We start from the raw sequence: 16,041 nt of genomic DNA on the forward strand, positions 1-16,041 counted from the left end.
ACACCAATACGGTGAGTGACATTCTCGTCAATCTGCCCATTTTTTTGGATAATAGATCCAAGATATTTAAAATCTCATCTCTTCTAGATAATTTGTGTATCAAGCCTCACTTTCATATCTGTCTCATACGCCACGTTACTGAACTTGCACTCTTAAGTATTCTATCTTTGTCCTGCTCAACCTGAACCCTAGATCTATCGCCAAACCTCCAACTTAGCCCAAATTCTGTCGTGAGTCTCATCAATCAAAACTATATCATTTGCAAATAATATACACAATCACACCTCGCCTTGAATTTTTTGCGTCAACGCATCCATCACCAAGACAAATAAAAATGGGCTAAGAATTAATCCCTGGTGCAACCTCAATTACAAAGTTAAATTTTATTATTCATATTTAAATTTGAATTATTTAAAATGTATATTTTTTCACTTTACAATGTAACTGAGTTATATTTTATTTTAGAATTATGCTACCTTTAAATAAGGAGTAAAGTTTAAAATATAGATATAACTTAAAGTAAATAAATTATTTAATAGTTAAAAATATACTCCTTTCATTTTAATTTGACACATAATTTAAGAAAGTAGAATTATTTTAAATTACATGAGATGACAAACATTACTAGTTTATTACTCCATATGGGTTTAGTTTCATTTTATTATCATTTATGGGTATATTTTGCGGAGATTTACTATAATTCATTTGTATATTTCGCTATACAATTCATGTACTGCGTTTGTATAATTTGCTATATAATAGCGTTTGTATAATTCGTTATACAATTTGCAGTTTTTGTATAGAGTTTGTATAATTCGCTATACAATTCGTAGTTTTTATATAACGTTTGTATATTTCGCTACACAATTCGTGTACAATATTTGTATAATTCGTTATACAATTTGCAGTGTTTGTATATTTCAGTATACAAATAATTCATGGGTATATCGCTTGTATAATTCGCTACAACGTTTGTATATGTTTGTCATTATAAGTAATTAGAAAAACTATATTCATATGGAATTATTATGCGTAAAAGATTTGCCATATATAAAAATTTTCTTTTATCTTATGGAATAAACATGTCATATAAAAAATTAAAAATTAGAATTGGGAAAGAAATATTCCTTTTAAACGAAATACTTAAAAAAAGAAGTAAAACAAACAAATTCAACTAGGAATGCTTTGAGTCTTTTATACAATGAAAAAATCGCTAAAAATACCACTGAAATATTGGAAATAGATCAAATTTATCATTTGTTATATTTTTTATTCAAACATGCCCCCACCCTTAGATAACTAACCAAATTGTTTTAAAATATTCTTCTTACTAACGACTGCTCCAAAACGAAGGAAAATGGCCCAACTTTATGTATATATTTGTTTTTCTAATAAAATAATTCAAGAAAATGGCCCAACTTTATGTATATATTTGGTTTTCTAATAAAATAATTCAATTGTCATAGTCATCAAGATCATATTTATTGCTAAATCACGCAACCACGTGTCAAAAAATCTTTGTTGTCACTATTATATAAAATACTCAAGTTGGATAAAATAATTGTAATAATCTATGGTGGCAGAGAATTGACAATCCCCAAAGTGCAACTATATAAGGACTTCCATTTCTTATTCTTTATCCATCAAAAAAATTCCAACAATACTTCTATTTCTAATAATTGATCAGAAAAAAAAATGAGTTTGAAAGGAAAGTTGATTTCAGAAACAGAATTAAAAGGTTGTAAGGATTTGTTTCATGAAATGTTTTGTCACAAACCACACCATCTTCCAAATGTTGCACCACAAACTATTCAAGCTGTCGATTTACATGAAGGAGATTGGGGTACTGTTGGCTCCGTTGTCAACTGGAATTATATTCTAGGTAACGTTTTCTAATCACCTTCTTTTAATTGAACTCTACGTTGAACGACTATTGATGACAATTTCTCTATTTATAAATCACTATATTGGACAATTTCTCTTAATTTTTTACAGAAACTCTTTTTATCATATTTCTCAGTCCAAATTTGTAAAAAAAAAAAACTTGGCTGAAACTCTATGATTTAGGATGAATATTTTTTATAAAATTTATTTAGCAAAACTTTTTATAAATTTGGACTGAAAAAGTAAGAAATATAAAAAAATAATCTGTCATTCCATCTACAGATAAATAAAAAGAAATAAACAATTAGAACTCGATTATTCTCAATAAATTTTTTATTTGGCTAAAACAATAGGCTTTAGCCAAAAAAAAAATAAATAAAGAAAGATGCACAGTTACAATGAATAGCCATTGCATCTAAACAAAAAACAAAATTAAATACACAAATTAAATTATATTATTTTGGATTTTAAAAATTCAAAAATAATTTAGGTATACACTAGATAAATTCGCATAAGGATAAATCGATCATATTATTTGTGTACCAAAAAACAGTTTTACTTAGCCTGTAATAATATTTATTTGTATTCTCGACGATGTTCATTTATAAATGAAAAATCTTCAAAAATATACGGTCCAACATACAATTTTATGTCATGTAGTCAAATATATAAATATACAACATTATATCTGGAGGAAAATGCTAGACCTAATGTATCAATCTTGTATAAACATGTATAATAATGTATAAAAAGTGTTTATACGTACATTATTATAGACTAAATCGAATAACAAACTCAAAATATGATTATGTGACATAAATATTTTCTCCCATAGACATAAAACGTAATTTTTCCTCTTTTTTTTTTCTCACACAAAAAAAAAAATAGAGGGGCAGGAGAAGGTTGTAAAGGTGGTGGTTGATGAGATAAACAAGGAAAAAAGGTTAGTGACATTCAAGGCATTTGAAGGTCATTTGATAGAAGAATACAAGACCTTCAAAGCAACTGTTCATATTGAAAATGAAGGAGAAAACAGCTTGGTTATATGGACAATAGACTATGAGAAGCAGAATGAAGACGTTCAAGAACCCTTACGTTATTTGCAATTAGCCATTAATCTCACCAAAGATGTCGACGCCCACCATGTCAACAATTAGTGTTGTTCAAGACTCTTCAAATAGTAATATCAGATTCTTCAATAGTTGTGTAAGAAATTCAACACGAGTGCATCATGTTTATGAATAATTAGAGTTCGAACAATATAGGTGGTTGAGAGAAAATTAATTATTTTGGTGTGAATAAGGGATTTCCATGTGCTCAATGAAAGTGGTGCTTTCTAAGTGGTTGTGCTTGTTGATGTTTGTGTTTCTCATAAAGATGTAATTTGCTTTGTTGTGTTTTCATGAAATAAATTGTACTTTTATTTCTTGAAGAATGAATTTTATTTGTTTGATTTGACTTTGTGATTTAAGTAAAAGTTAAATCTTACTGTGGTGACTCTCTCTTCATGTGTTTGAGATTTTGCTAATCTTGTTCCCTTTCATGTTTCGTCATCCAAATCCAATATGGTTCTATTTTAACCTTATATAGAATAATAGTCCCATGTTCTCTAGATTACACTTGTAATTTATCTGGTGCATATAATTGTTTTAATTTCCTTTCTAAATGGATCTTTTAATTAACAGGTTATTTATTTTTATTAATTCTGTTCAGTTTTTAAAGCGTTGCTATGATGATCCAAAATCCCAATAAAATTTATATGTTTTCAATCTCTTTTGCATTGTTTTTTGGAATTTGAATCTTCTAAAACTTCAAAGTCTCATTTTGAAGAATCTTCTAAACTTTTCTATAAATGGCTAAATCCTCAGCAATTCTTTGTTTTTCCCGCCGCTCTTGACTCTACATCAATGGTTATTGGTAGTGAATCTTTATCGCCCAACAACCTCACTCAATGGTATAGTTTAGCCAACTGATAATGACATGGATGAACCAGATTAAAATTATCATTTCACTCTATGAAAGTGGTGCTTTCATGAAATATTGTATAATTTGTTTTTTCTTTAAGAAGGAATTTATTTGTTTGGTTTGATTTTGTGAATTAAGTCTTCAGTCCTCTTTCCTCCTCCATTTTGGTTACATTTTACGTCATTATTTTAACTACAATCAATCGGAAATTCCTGTGAAACATTGCCAGTAACAATAAATTACTGGCCATAGCTATTATCACATTTTTCGATAGTAAATTTTTTGTCAAATGATATCACATTTTTTGACAAAGGAAATACGAGAGAAAGCCCAAAAATCAAAATGCACTTGAATAGTAGCAAGACAGGACACATCTTGTTAAGGCAATTGTCCATATTCAAGTTCCAATTCATCAAAGATCTTAGACAAATTCAGACAAGCAGAAAAACAGGCCCCAATTTTCGGCAAGAAATATCAAAAGACATAACCCCTCTTTTTACATAAACGATTGCTAAGAAGAATGCAGGTTTAGAGCCAATAGAATTAGTGTTCCTTTTCCCCAGCCTTAAACGGCTATAGTACGTACTAATCACCTAGGAAAATGAGGATTGGAGAAAAAGGGATAAAAGAAAGTCATTTGAACTAGCATACTTCCATGTATGTTAGCTCCATGTCAATCCTACTAATAGACACAGACAACAATGACACAAGAAAATATTTTTTGTACAAAAATTTGGAACAAGGAAAAACTCTCAACAAGAAGAGGATAGGGGATACACTCTTGTGTTTCAAATGGTTATAAAGGTTACCCAGATGAAGTCGCCACTTCGGAATACTGACAAGCCAACTAAATCATGGGAACCCCATAAAACAATGGGATGAGATCAAGATACACTGATACAAAACTTGATTTTTGATGAATGAAACAGTAAAGTATGTAAACCTTACTCATTTCCCAAGTTAAGTGAACCATCCTTCATTAGCTTCACACTTAGACTATTGAATCTCCCTCTTGAATAATGTCGAGATGCCTTTCTCCAATCTGTCCCAGTTTTCATCATTGCTGCAAATTCTTCAAAGCTGATGCGCCCATCCTGCATTCATAGAAAGAGAAGATGAGGAAAATACCATCCCAAGCTAAATATATGTTAGTAGCAGAGGCTTTTCTCGTCTGCCGCATGTTCACCTTGTCCGTATCAACCTCCTGGAAAATGTCATTCGCCACATTGATGCAGTCATCTACTCCATCCTCCATCAAGGCATCGCGAAGCTCATCCGGCTCAATGTAACCATTTCCATCCTTGTCAAAATAGGAGAAAGCTTTGTGCAAATGTTCATCATTAGCCATCCTTTGAAGATGGAGTGAAACGGCTATAAATTCCCCATAATCCAGGGTCCCTTTGCCATTAGTATCAATCTGTAGGAAACAAAGTAATCCCATGTTCACGGCTTCCTAACTTTGACTTTTCCCCTTTCTTTTTTGGGGTTGGGGGATGGGGGTGGAGAATGTAATAGAAGGCATTCAGTGGAATATATTTAACTAACTTGACCATTGATAATGCTTCGATGATATAATGAGCAATGAACTACATAAGAGAACAAAAATAAAAACAAGACTACACGCTTATCCTAACCAGAGAGATCAACTAACTTGCAGATATTAAAGAGAGCCAAAGACAGTGACTGCAAGAGAGTTATTTGCATTTATTTTTTATAATTTGCCACCTAATCTATTTATCTTTTTGCAAAATCATAAAAGTGTTCATTTTTTAAAAGGTAAATTAGGCTATAGGCTTAGCAAGATGTGCTTTGTTTTTAAATTAATTAGTGATAATTCACGTCCTGTTCATCTCTAAACAGTTCCAATCACTGAGGGTTTCCCTTTTTATTTTTCCTTTTTACTCTTTAACTTGCAAAGGGGAATGTATCAATTCATCATTGACTAGAATAAAAATCTATAACTTCAATACAAGCGCATCCATGTTCCTACAGTGATGTGCTCCCATAGTGCAGAAGCATGACTTCATGTGATGGGGTTGGTTTCAACTAGACAAATCTCTGTTTTCCTAGCTTTAACAAAAAAACAGGGCAAAGCTTAGTAGGATGAGGCAAAATTGAGGTATGTTCAGACCTTTGCATTTAAAACTCAAATTTATTATATTCTTTCGAATTTGGTGAAGAGAACTTGATGAAAACTAGCATGGAAAACGGAGAGAGACTTGTATTATTAGTGGAGTACAAGGAACACTTTTGGGAGGCTAGACCACTGGTAGTTTCCCCTATAAAGATTAAGACTGTAATTCCTTCATCCTTAACAAAATCAACTCTTATATGGTTTTGTAAAGAAACTAATAGATTAGAGGGTAAAATGTAAGAAATAGGAGGATAGGTACAGATAAAAAATGGTGTATGTTAGGAGTGGAAAATGCAAAGAATTCGCTGGAAGAAACAAATTAAACGCAGTAAAAGTATAGAAAAAAGGAGAATTCTTCATTGCCAATCAGATATAAACAGATCGAGGAGAGAAGACAAGAACTCGTAAAGTATGCTAGCAAAGTTGTTATTTTCACAAACATAGAACAGAAAACTAGTTAATGTTGACATGATGCATGAATAAAGAATTTAAAGCATAATCTCTCAGAACGTACTTTTCCCCTAGTCCCTACCCTCCCTAGTTCCAACTTGATACTTTACTTCAGTTGATTCCCAAGTCACTAGAAAATATCCTAGAGGGAAATGGAAACTTCACTTATTTATGAATTTTAAACATTTCATGTGAGATGACAACCAATGCAGATGTTATCACCGTCAATACCAGAAAGCACGTTCTCCTATGATATTAACAGATACTTAGCAACATCTATATGTCAACCTCAGGAAGAAGTGGGAAATTCAGGACAAATTTTTCATCAAGAAATAAGCAGGTGGACTCACGGCTTCAATAAGCATCTGTACTTCAGATTCTGCCAGCTGGGAGTTGAGCTTTAGTCCTGCTTTAAGTTCTTCGACTGAAACAATGCCATCATCATTAGTGTCTATCTTGTTAAACATTTCTTTGAGGTCTTCAACTTCTTCATTAGACAAGAAATCAGCAATCACCTGCATTTGGACATGCACGTTTTAATGGTCCAAGAAGTGCAAAGCTACATGAAGATAAAAAGAGCATCAGATAAATTAACACACCCTCAGAGCTTTCCTCTTAAACCTATTCATCAACGAAAACTGCTTAAGCCTCGACTTTACAACATCTCCAAGGGGGACATTCGGAGCCTTCTTAGCATTTTGAAGCCAAGGGTGCTCTACAAGAAGAGAAAACTTGTTCAATTCATAAAAAACAAGAGGCATAAGATAGGGTTTCTGTTGTAATAGCAGGTGATTGATATAAACCTAACAAATCGCCAAGCATCCAAAATAAAATTTAATACAACAAAGACCTTAGTAGGTCTTGCTAAGGAAATATGAATTGCCACCGTTTCTCTTTCTTTCTTTTTTGTGATAAGCTGTAAAGTATTATGGAAACAGTAACAAGAAGGTACAGAAGGATAGAAGAATCAAAACAGAACCTGACCAGACAATCTGATACTCTTTTCTAGCTAACTCCAGAAAATCCATGTACTGATCTAGATTAACTGACATATTGCTATTACACCAGAATTACAGATTATGTAGACACTTATTTTTAACTCTAGAAAGGTGATCTCTATACCCTTCAAAACAAGCCCTTGTTCCTTGCCAGTCAGATGGCCCAGAAGATGCAGAGTGGGATAGTCTTCCATATCTGTTTCAGCCTACTAGGAACCCTTTGACCTTGCCAGCTTTCTAACAGACCCCTTACATCTTAAGACATCACTCATGAGATGCCATAAATGTTTAAAAAGTTCCCAACATTAACTAGAGAATCTGCAATACCTAAGTGTTCAACTGTTTCCTGTTCTTCTTCACAAAAATAGCTTCTGTTACACAAAGTAAAGCCTCTTTTATAGATTATTTTGAGTTGCACATGCCCCCAAAGTTTCAATCCATCCCAGACATGCTACCTTAACTGGAGCTTTAGTCTTCCAAATCATCATCCAAGGTCAACATTATCCCAGTCACCCAGTGAACTGTTTCCTTATCAGCATGCTCCAACAACTTTTAACAGAAAACTTCTTATTTTTGCTGGATGTCCAAATCAAACAGTCCACTTTACCTTGAGCAAGCTGAACAGAATTATTTTTTTTGCAACTAATCCATCAAAGATCATATTTTTCTCCGTTCTACTGGATCTACATGGCTGTGCCCATGCTTTTTCCTTGTCTTAATCCTTCATCATCCCAAATCTTACAGGTTGCTTGTGGTTCAATGTACCATTTCCTTTATTTGTCCAACCATTTTCTGGGAGGAACCATGACTTCCACAATAAATTTCCTTTAAGCATTGCAGCTCTACAAAGCTCAAGAATTGCTAGGATGTCCGATTTAATAAATGCTCATAATGGCAAGTGGAAGTTTGAGCTTATTGAGATGTTTAACCCCTCGATGGCTATGAGAGCCATACCACTCTCCCCAACATGACCAGAGATCCAATCACATAATATCCCACAAAGAATGGGAATTCACCTTTTGATCTGATTAGAATTGGGGTATGGCTGTAAGGAGAAGCTAAATTGCACTAAATTTACTTCAAGCTCAGGCATTTTGAAGAAGATTTGACCACTTTATGGAGCTTGCAAGTCTCTTCAAAGGTTAGACTATTTCCCAGGCTTCTCCCATATGGATAACGATGTAAGGTACAAACTGCAGATGATAATTTACCATTGGTTGTAATAAACACCTCATCACTGCTACCAATACATCTATACATCTTGCGCTTAGAAACAACAAAGAACATACAAAAATCGTCACCACTTGATTTGCCAGCCGTTTCATCTGCCTTTATCTTGTGTGGTACTTGCAAGCCGATACACAAATCTCTCAACAAACCATTAGAAAGTTTTGATATAATAAGTTCTAGTTCCTATAACGCTAGGAAGACTCATTATATGATCACAAATCATACAACTAAACATTACAAAAGTAAAGGCACCTAGAAAATAATTAATCAATATACACATTCAACGTTACTCAATATTGAGGTTTGTGTTAAACATGAACGTGTGATGATACTAGATCCCCAAAATAAAAGCATTGATCTAACAATTTCTAATATAGATTATAAAGGAGGCAACAACAAACAACAACATACCCAGTGAAATCCCACAAGTGGAGTCTGGGGAGGGTGGGATGTACGCAGACCTTACCACTACCTCATGGAAATAGAGAGGTTGTTTCATGTAAAATTAAAAGAAAACAGTTGTATTCATCAGTACTATCCAGGATGGGCCAATTTACATCTATATTGTCATACATATATACAGCACGCCCAAGATGTAGAGAGAAGGTAAACAGCACCCTCTTTAGCGTCTGAATGATGCTTATTAGTTTTAGATACAATTTTAAGAGAGTAAAATTACTGAACAGAATAAGTGTGCTATTATACCAACCAGTTGATCATTAGCGTGTTGATGCCATCATTGGATTTTGTTATTAGGTGTGATCCTATGCTTTCATTAGTTTTAGCTACAGTTAGAGAATAAATCACGAAATAGAAGTATTGCACGATTATCTCAACTACTTGATCATTAGCCTGTTGATGCAGTTGCAGGAGTTTTTACTAGGCGTGATCTTATGCCTCACGTACTGACCCTTCAAAGCAGTTATATATTCGGTCTGTCTAACACACACTCCCTCCATTCTAGTTTATGCGACTCAAATTCCTTTTTAATTTGTTCCAAAAAGTACGACACAATTCTAAACTTGGGAAAAATTAAACTTACCCTTTTCATTTTACCCGTACTGAGAAGCTTGTAGACCCACACAAATGTTATGGCATGTTTAAGGTCACAAGTTTCAAAAGTTTTATAGCCATATTTAGACCATAAATTTCAAAAGTCATCATTTCTTTCTCTAAGGGTTCCAACTAAGTCAGATATAATGGAATGGGTGGAGTATATAAAATGCATGCATGTCTTACAGCATGTGCAAAGCACATTAAAGAGCTGATTCTTGCCTAATTAGGCTATCCAGTACTTCTATATATCTTCGATAAAGGCAAGGATTTTTCCAAAAATAATTAATAAGCATCTGTGAAACATAACATACCAAGTACTTGCTTTGCAGTCAGTCGAAGCTTTGGATCTGGCTCTAACATTTGTCTGACAAGATTTTTAGCACCTTCTGAAATACTTGGCCAGGGTTCCCGCTTGAAATCTATTGCCCCACGTAAAATGGCTTGGGCAACACCTTGTTCAGATTCTGTATGAACAGATTCATTTCAATAAAATGACTGTGGCATCTGAGAATGCTACATATGAAGCATGTGGGACAGAAAGGAGGAATTAAATCTGCAGGAAGAGAGTTTACCGGCCCAAAAGGGAGGAACGCCACATAACAAAATATATAAAATGACTCCTGCACTCCATATATCTATTTCTGGTCCATAGTTTCGTTTGAGCACCTCAGGAGCCATATAATAGGGACTTCCAACTATTTCGGAGAACTTCTCACCTAAAATAAATAAATTCAAGCATTAAATATTAGCAATATGTAAAGTTAAGATAAGCAACGATAAAGATTGGATAGGTCAGTAATAGTGAAAAAGACGAGCCCAAAGTGCCAAACAATAAGGAAAGCGACAGTTATTTATACCACAAGGTTAAGTGTCCAAGACCGTGTGCCTTGCTGATTGGATCTGAATTTGTTATCTAGTTATCTAAGCTATTTCTTTTTCCTACTTCCCTACAAAGGGAAGTACAGAGAAACAAACATCTGGTGAGATATTCAATAGATATCAAAATTAGCTTCACCCTTCTCCTTTTAAAGTAAGCATCTGAGTTAGCATTATTATGCAACTAAGAACCCCTGCAGATGTTTGTCAAGTCAAACAAAACCTAAGTTGCTTGGACTCTCCAAAAATATTGCCGCACCCATGTCGGATCCTTAAAAATACACCATTTTTGGAGGATCCGGCACACACCCGACATTTTTCAAGAGTCTGGCGACATAGAACAAAACTATACTAAACTATTTGAACGAAACCCAAAGGCCGAAGATGAATTTGAGTAATAGGAAGGATGTCCATTACAAAGGAAGAACTGTCTACAAAAAAATCTGAAACATCAATCCTATATTTAGCTGGTAACCTGATCTCTTGTTTCCCAAATATTAAACGAAAAAGAGAGGGAAAATCTATAAATATACATGGAAATAGACAACGAAGACTTTCCAAATCTAAGAAAGAAGAAGAATACTACAACTACACTGTAGTAATCTGGAGTCATGCACGAATTGACCAACACTGGAGCAGTTCTTTTCCTTAGCCCCCCCCCCCCCCCCCCAAAAAAAAAAAAAAACAGATAGCTCCTAAACTAATTTGGTGGTCGGCAAGTTTCTTTATGTGTTTATCATCCTACATTGACTTCTAAATGATGGATGGTAAGTACGACAGAATGATCACAGGGTCTCAAATGACTTTTTCTTATTTAATCCTTTTATCTTTTTCATTGGATGTCCTTAAAGGGACATCATTTTATTCTGTGTTCGGCCTATACCTTCTGTCAGATTTAATCATTTCTAATCTTGAGTAATCTTATATAATAGCACATACTTATTCATCCATATTTTGTAAATTTCCATCCGGCAAGCATGTTAAGCTAAGAGGCTCAACTTTCACTCCCATGTAAGATTATCGGACTGACAATTGTACTATAGGACTTACCTTTAACTTTTATAGATATCTTCCTATTGCACAATTTCCCATAACCTACCTCCATTTAAGTCATCCTATTCTAAAACTCATGTGTTACATCTTCATCTATTTGCCTATGCCTAGTTATCCAAATTGTTTGTATCTTGGCACCAAAATTCCAGTCTAATACCACTTCAACTTCATTCTTCTTAAGGGGAGAAACTTGAAGTTTGTCTAATCCAAACAAATAATGCAGTTAGACAGTAAGTTAGGTTTTACACTGCAAGTACCAGAATATAACGGAATTCACATAGAAAGCGAGTGGGTATTGTTTTAGCTAAGTTGATAGAAATGTTCTATGGAGTATATGTTTGCTACACTATAGTTGTCTACAGGACCCTTCCACCAATCAATTGATCATGAAACAGCTCACCAACAGTTTGCAAAATCAGCTCAAATGCAATTCTCTTGTGTAGGTTAAGTCAAACCCTTGTCACAAGTTTAAATTGCAACGTGACCATAATATTAGCACTCCAATTAGAAATCGTTACTCCTTTGTCTTTTTCAACTAACAAAAGAATTATCAACTGGAACTAAATGAGAGAAATAGAGAACACCTCATCTCACTAAGATTCAAACTCTAATACACGAACTGTAATACACGGTGAAGTGCAATGATTCCAACATGATACAATCAATTTCAAGGCTAAAGAGCATTAGGGAGCTGTTGGAAGAACCAATATTCTTTCACAAGAATAAAGGTGGAGAGACATACATTAGTCCCTTCTTTGTTCGGTAAAAAATTTATCCCCTTTGCTTAATCCTATATCAAAACTGACTTCCTCCTCTATACAGCCAGTGAGTTCAATGAGAGTATAAGACAAAGTGCATTTACCCTTTCTTTCCACTAGTAAGTAGTACTAATAGAGCTAGCTTGTCACATAAGTTGTACAAAGAGAGTTACGGTACAAAAAGAAGGAGATGATGCTAGTTTTTCTCCAGCATTAACTGAATACAACTTCTGTCAAGCATATCAGCAATCCTTGTTTGTTCTACACAGGGAACCGTTGGGGATTTTAATATATAAGACAGGGTCCACCAAATTTTATCTGAGATCACATAGAAGTAATAAGACCTACACAGCAATGACCCCTTTGTCTGAACTCACCTGCATATTTCATCATCCTATAAAAGTATGTAACATCAGTAGATAACTTTGTTTATTTATTTATTGTAAACGAGAAAACCCTGTGAATCTGGTCCAACTCCATTTGTGCTCGCAGGTCCAGACATTACCATTCCCAGCCTGGGAGCACATCAGTAGACATCATTGTACCATTCCCCTGGTAAATTGTCCTAATTGCTGATATAATCTTTTATTCTTTTGGTTCTAATCCAGAGGACTATCCTGATGATGGCATATTTACACAGGATAGTTTTATAGTCTATCTAAGTTGTATAAATCTACACTCCCTAACAGCATAAAACAAAGAACATAAAAACAATCTGGGCAAACAGCAAGGACTTGTAAGATAAACTATATGCATTTGCTTGTGTTATTGTAGACCAATTAAAGGTTCCCTTTTTACCTGGCTTGAAGAAGATTGATAAGCCAAAATCAATTGCTTTGAGAGGTGAATTTTCCTTCTTATTAGCAAACAAAAAGTTCTCGGGCTTCAAATCTCTATGAATCACTCCATGTTTGTGACAAAGCTGCACAACCTCCACAATCGTCCGTGTAACAGCAGCAGCTGCTCGTTCAGTATAATGCCCCCTGGCAACGATCCTATCAAATAGCTCACCACCTTCGCATAGTTCCATCACCAAATGAACCGCATTTTCATCCTCGCACGCTTCCCTAAAACTCACAATACTTGAATTCTGTGGCAAATGCTTCATAATTGCCACTTCTCTCCTTACATCCTCCACATCCACTGCTGTTCGTAACTTCCGTTTCGAAATCGACTTGCAAGCCAAAAGTTCCCTACTGCTACGATCTATACAAAGGTAAGTTATCCCGAATTCTCCCCTTCCTAACTCTCTATCTACCAAATACCTTTCCTCAACATTCTCCTTTTTAACATCAGCTAACACAGTGATCGGTTTTTGCTTGTTTCCAGCGCTGAACTTTTCTTTCCTTCCGTGATCTTTGCCGGAGTAGTTAGAGGACTTCACATCTTCTCTAGCAACCGCTGCCGGAGATCTGCAACAGTTCCCCATTGCAAATTCAACCTTGAAAAAACCCTAACACTAACAATTTCTATCTTTGATTTCGCATGATTTGGAAGTGTTAAACCCTTGAACTATGAGCAGAGCTGAGCCGCCGGAGTGAGCTGCCGGAGATGGTAAAAGGAAGAAAAAGAGGGACTGAAAATGCAATCAGTGGACTGCTGTGTATGATAACGTTTCAGACGCTTTTGTAATGTGAAAGCTCTTTTTTGGTTTTTAAAAATATTTCGAAATTTATAGAGAAGTCCTTTTACTTAGCTATTATCACTGATATCTTCCTCTTACTTTAAATAATTACTTTTATTCCCTGCTAAATTTGTTTTTCCTTACACATTTCATGATTCTTAATGATTACTTCCACCATATCAATAATGACCAGATCCTAACTAGATTAGGAATTAAGGTTTGTTTGGTCGTTGTTTAGGGTTATGCAAATATTAATAATATAAAATTTAGTTCTATTGAATTTAGTTATTTATATATTATTAATAATAAAATATTTAAAGATTATTTTAAATTTAGACCTGTTTTTTTAATTTTTTTAAATTATAGGAAGACTTAATTACTCTTGAACTTACATATTTAGGGCCTATTTAGAAAGCCACCATGTAATTGGAATTTAGTGTAATTGGTGTAATTACACTCTTTAGCATATTTGATAAATCAAGTAATTACTCGATAAAAGAGAAATTGGGTATAATTGAAGAGAAGTAATTACACTTTTCAATTCTCAAAGAATGGTAAGAATTGATATAATTACACCATATAATTACATGAAACTTTTTAAAATTCTTCTTTTATTTATATTTATATTTTTTTATTTCTATTATTTATAAAATATTTCTATTATTCTAATATTTTCTAAAAATATATTTTTTATTTTTTTATTTTTTATATTTCATTTCCTTTTCATTCTCAATCTTTACTTTTTCACATGATTCCATGTAATTTTTCATATTATTTATTTATTTATTATTCTATTTTTTTATTTACATAATTTTGTTAGTATTTTGATGTTTAAATTAAAGTAGAATTCATTATTAAATAAGGTTATACACTTACGTTTTCCTTTTCTTTTAAATCATATTTATGTACGTTGTGTTGAAATTTAATATAAGAGTATTATGTTAAATTTTTTGTTTTGAATTTAGAATTTATGTCATATCTTCAATTTCATTTATTTTAGTAGTATTGACTTGATATTTCACATTGCAAACTATTTATTTTTTAGTTAAACTTGATAGATTATTTTTTTCAAATGTTTTTATAATTTTATGACATTATATCTATAATATTAACATTTTTCTCAAACATACATTTCATGATGTTCATAAAAATCTTATACTTTTAGTTTTTATGATTAAATTAATCAAAATATACTAATTTAAAAAATATAAATAAATTTATTTTTATAATATTAGTTAAGAACATATGTTTATTAATTAATATATATCTTAAATATTTTGTAAAGGTCCTTATTTGTCTACTATAATTTTTAAATTTTAAATGATTAACTTTTATTTTTAAAATTTAATATAACATTGTGATTACACTTGTGCAACCAAATAGTACACTTGTAATTATATTTTGACAAACAATCAGGTCATTGTAATTACTAGGCCGTATAATTACTATGCTGATAATTACATCAATTCCAATTACTAAGTGGCTTTCCAAACAGACCTTTAACAATTTAACAGTCACAATTCTATTTTTTTTAAATGTGAATTTTTATTTTTCAAGCCAATAAAAAAACCTGGCTCAAATTACTATTATTTTAGCCAAATAAAATTACTTTTGATAAAAAATAATAAGTTATTAATTGTGTAATTTATTAAGATGCAATAATTATCTATTCCAATTGTGTATTTTCTTTTCATGTCAAAAATGAGTTTCGTTATTTTTAGTCACCTAAAAAATATTACTAAAATAATGGAGTTTCAATTGTGTACTTGTTTATTTTTTGTTTAGATGCAATAATGATTATTTGATACATGCCTAATACATCAACAATCAGGAATTGGCTACTATTACGATACCTAATTGAGCTTGGAAGATGTTGGAGCAAAATCATATTCTCACTCAATCTGGCCATAGTTAGACTGGAGAATGAATGTAAATTGTACATATTAGTGTATTGTGCAGATCCTTTAATGATGTGTGTTTGTATAGTAATCAAATATTGTGGAATAGATTGAT

The 16,041-nt window shown here is 32.8% G+C and overlaps 2 protein-coding genes across 2 annotated transcripts; one reads left to right on the forward strand and one right to left on the reverse strand.

The window, feature by feature from the left end:
• Positions 1 to 1,629: 1,629 nt before the first annotated feature.
• LOC129881536 (MLP-like protein 28) lies at positions 1,630 to 3,342 on the forward strand. The gene is made up of 2 exons (XM_055955719.1): positions 1,630 to 1,882; positions 2,773 to 3,342. Exons 1-2 carry the CDS (start codon positions 1,696 to 1,698, stop codon positions 3,039 to 3,041), a joined length of 456 nt encoding a protein of 151 aa, XP_055811694.1. The 5' UTR covers positions 1,630 to 1,695; the 3' UTR covers positions 3,042 to 3,342.
• A 965-nt stretch (positions 3,343 to 4,307) lies between these two features.
• Positions 4,308 to 14,038, reverse strand: LOC129882387 (calcium-dependent protein kinase 13). Its single transcript, XM_055956656.1, has 7 exons — positions 13,203 to 14,038; positions 10,290 to 10,433; positions 10,029 to 10,181; positions 7,033 to 7,148; positions 6,784 to 6,948; positions 5,036 to 5,266; positions 4,308 to 4,943 (listed from the first exon to the last, which is right to left on the reverse strand). Exons 1-7 carry the CDS (start codon positions 13,831 to 13,833, stop codon positions 4,794 to 4,796), a joined length of 1,590 nt encoding a protein of 529 aa, XP_055812631.1. The 5' UTR covers positions 13,834 to 14,038; the 3' UTR covers positions 4,308 to 4,793.
• Positions 14,039 to 16,041: the final 2,003 nt, after the last annotated feature.

This window comes from Solanum dulcamara, chromosome 3 (genome assembly GCF_947179165.1).
Source record: "Solanum dulcamara chromosome 3, daSolDulc1.2, whole genome shotgun sequence".
Taxonomy (NCBI): Eukaryota; Viridiplantae; Streptophyta; class Magnoliopsida; order Solanales; family Solanaceae; genus Solanum; species Solanum dulcamara.

Excerpts from the sequence above, each read along its gene's own strand:
- LOC129881536 (XM_055955719.1), top strand. The coding sequence starts at position 1,696 with ATGAGTTTGAAAGGAAAGTTGATTTCAGAAACAGAATTAAAAGGTTGT. Across the intron at positions 1,883-2,772 it reads CAACTGGAATTATATTCTAG|AGGGGCAGGAGAAGGTTGTA; the intron begins GTAACGTTTTCT and ends AAAAAAAAATAG.
- LOC129882387 (XM_055956656.1), bottom strand. The coding sequence starts at position 13,833 with ATGGGGAACTGTTGCAGATCTCCGGCAGCGGTTGCTAGAGAAGATGTG. Across the intron at positions 7,149-10,028 it reads GACTGCAAAGCAAGTACTTG|AGCACCCTTGGCTTCAAAAT; the intron begins GTATGTTATGTT and ends CTCTTCTTGTAG. Across the intron at positions 4,944-5,035 it reads AGGAGGTTGATACGGACAAG|GATGGGCGCATCAGCTTTGA; the intron begins GTGAACATGCGG and ends CTATGAATGCAG.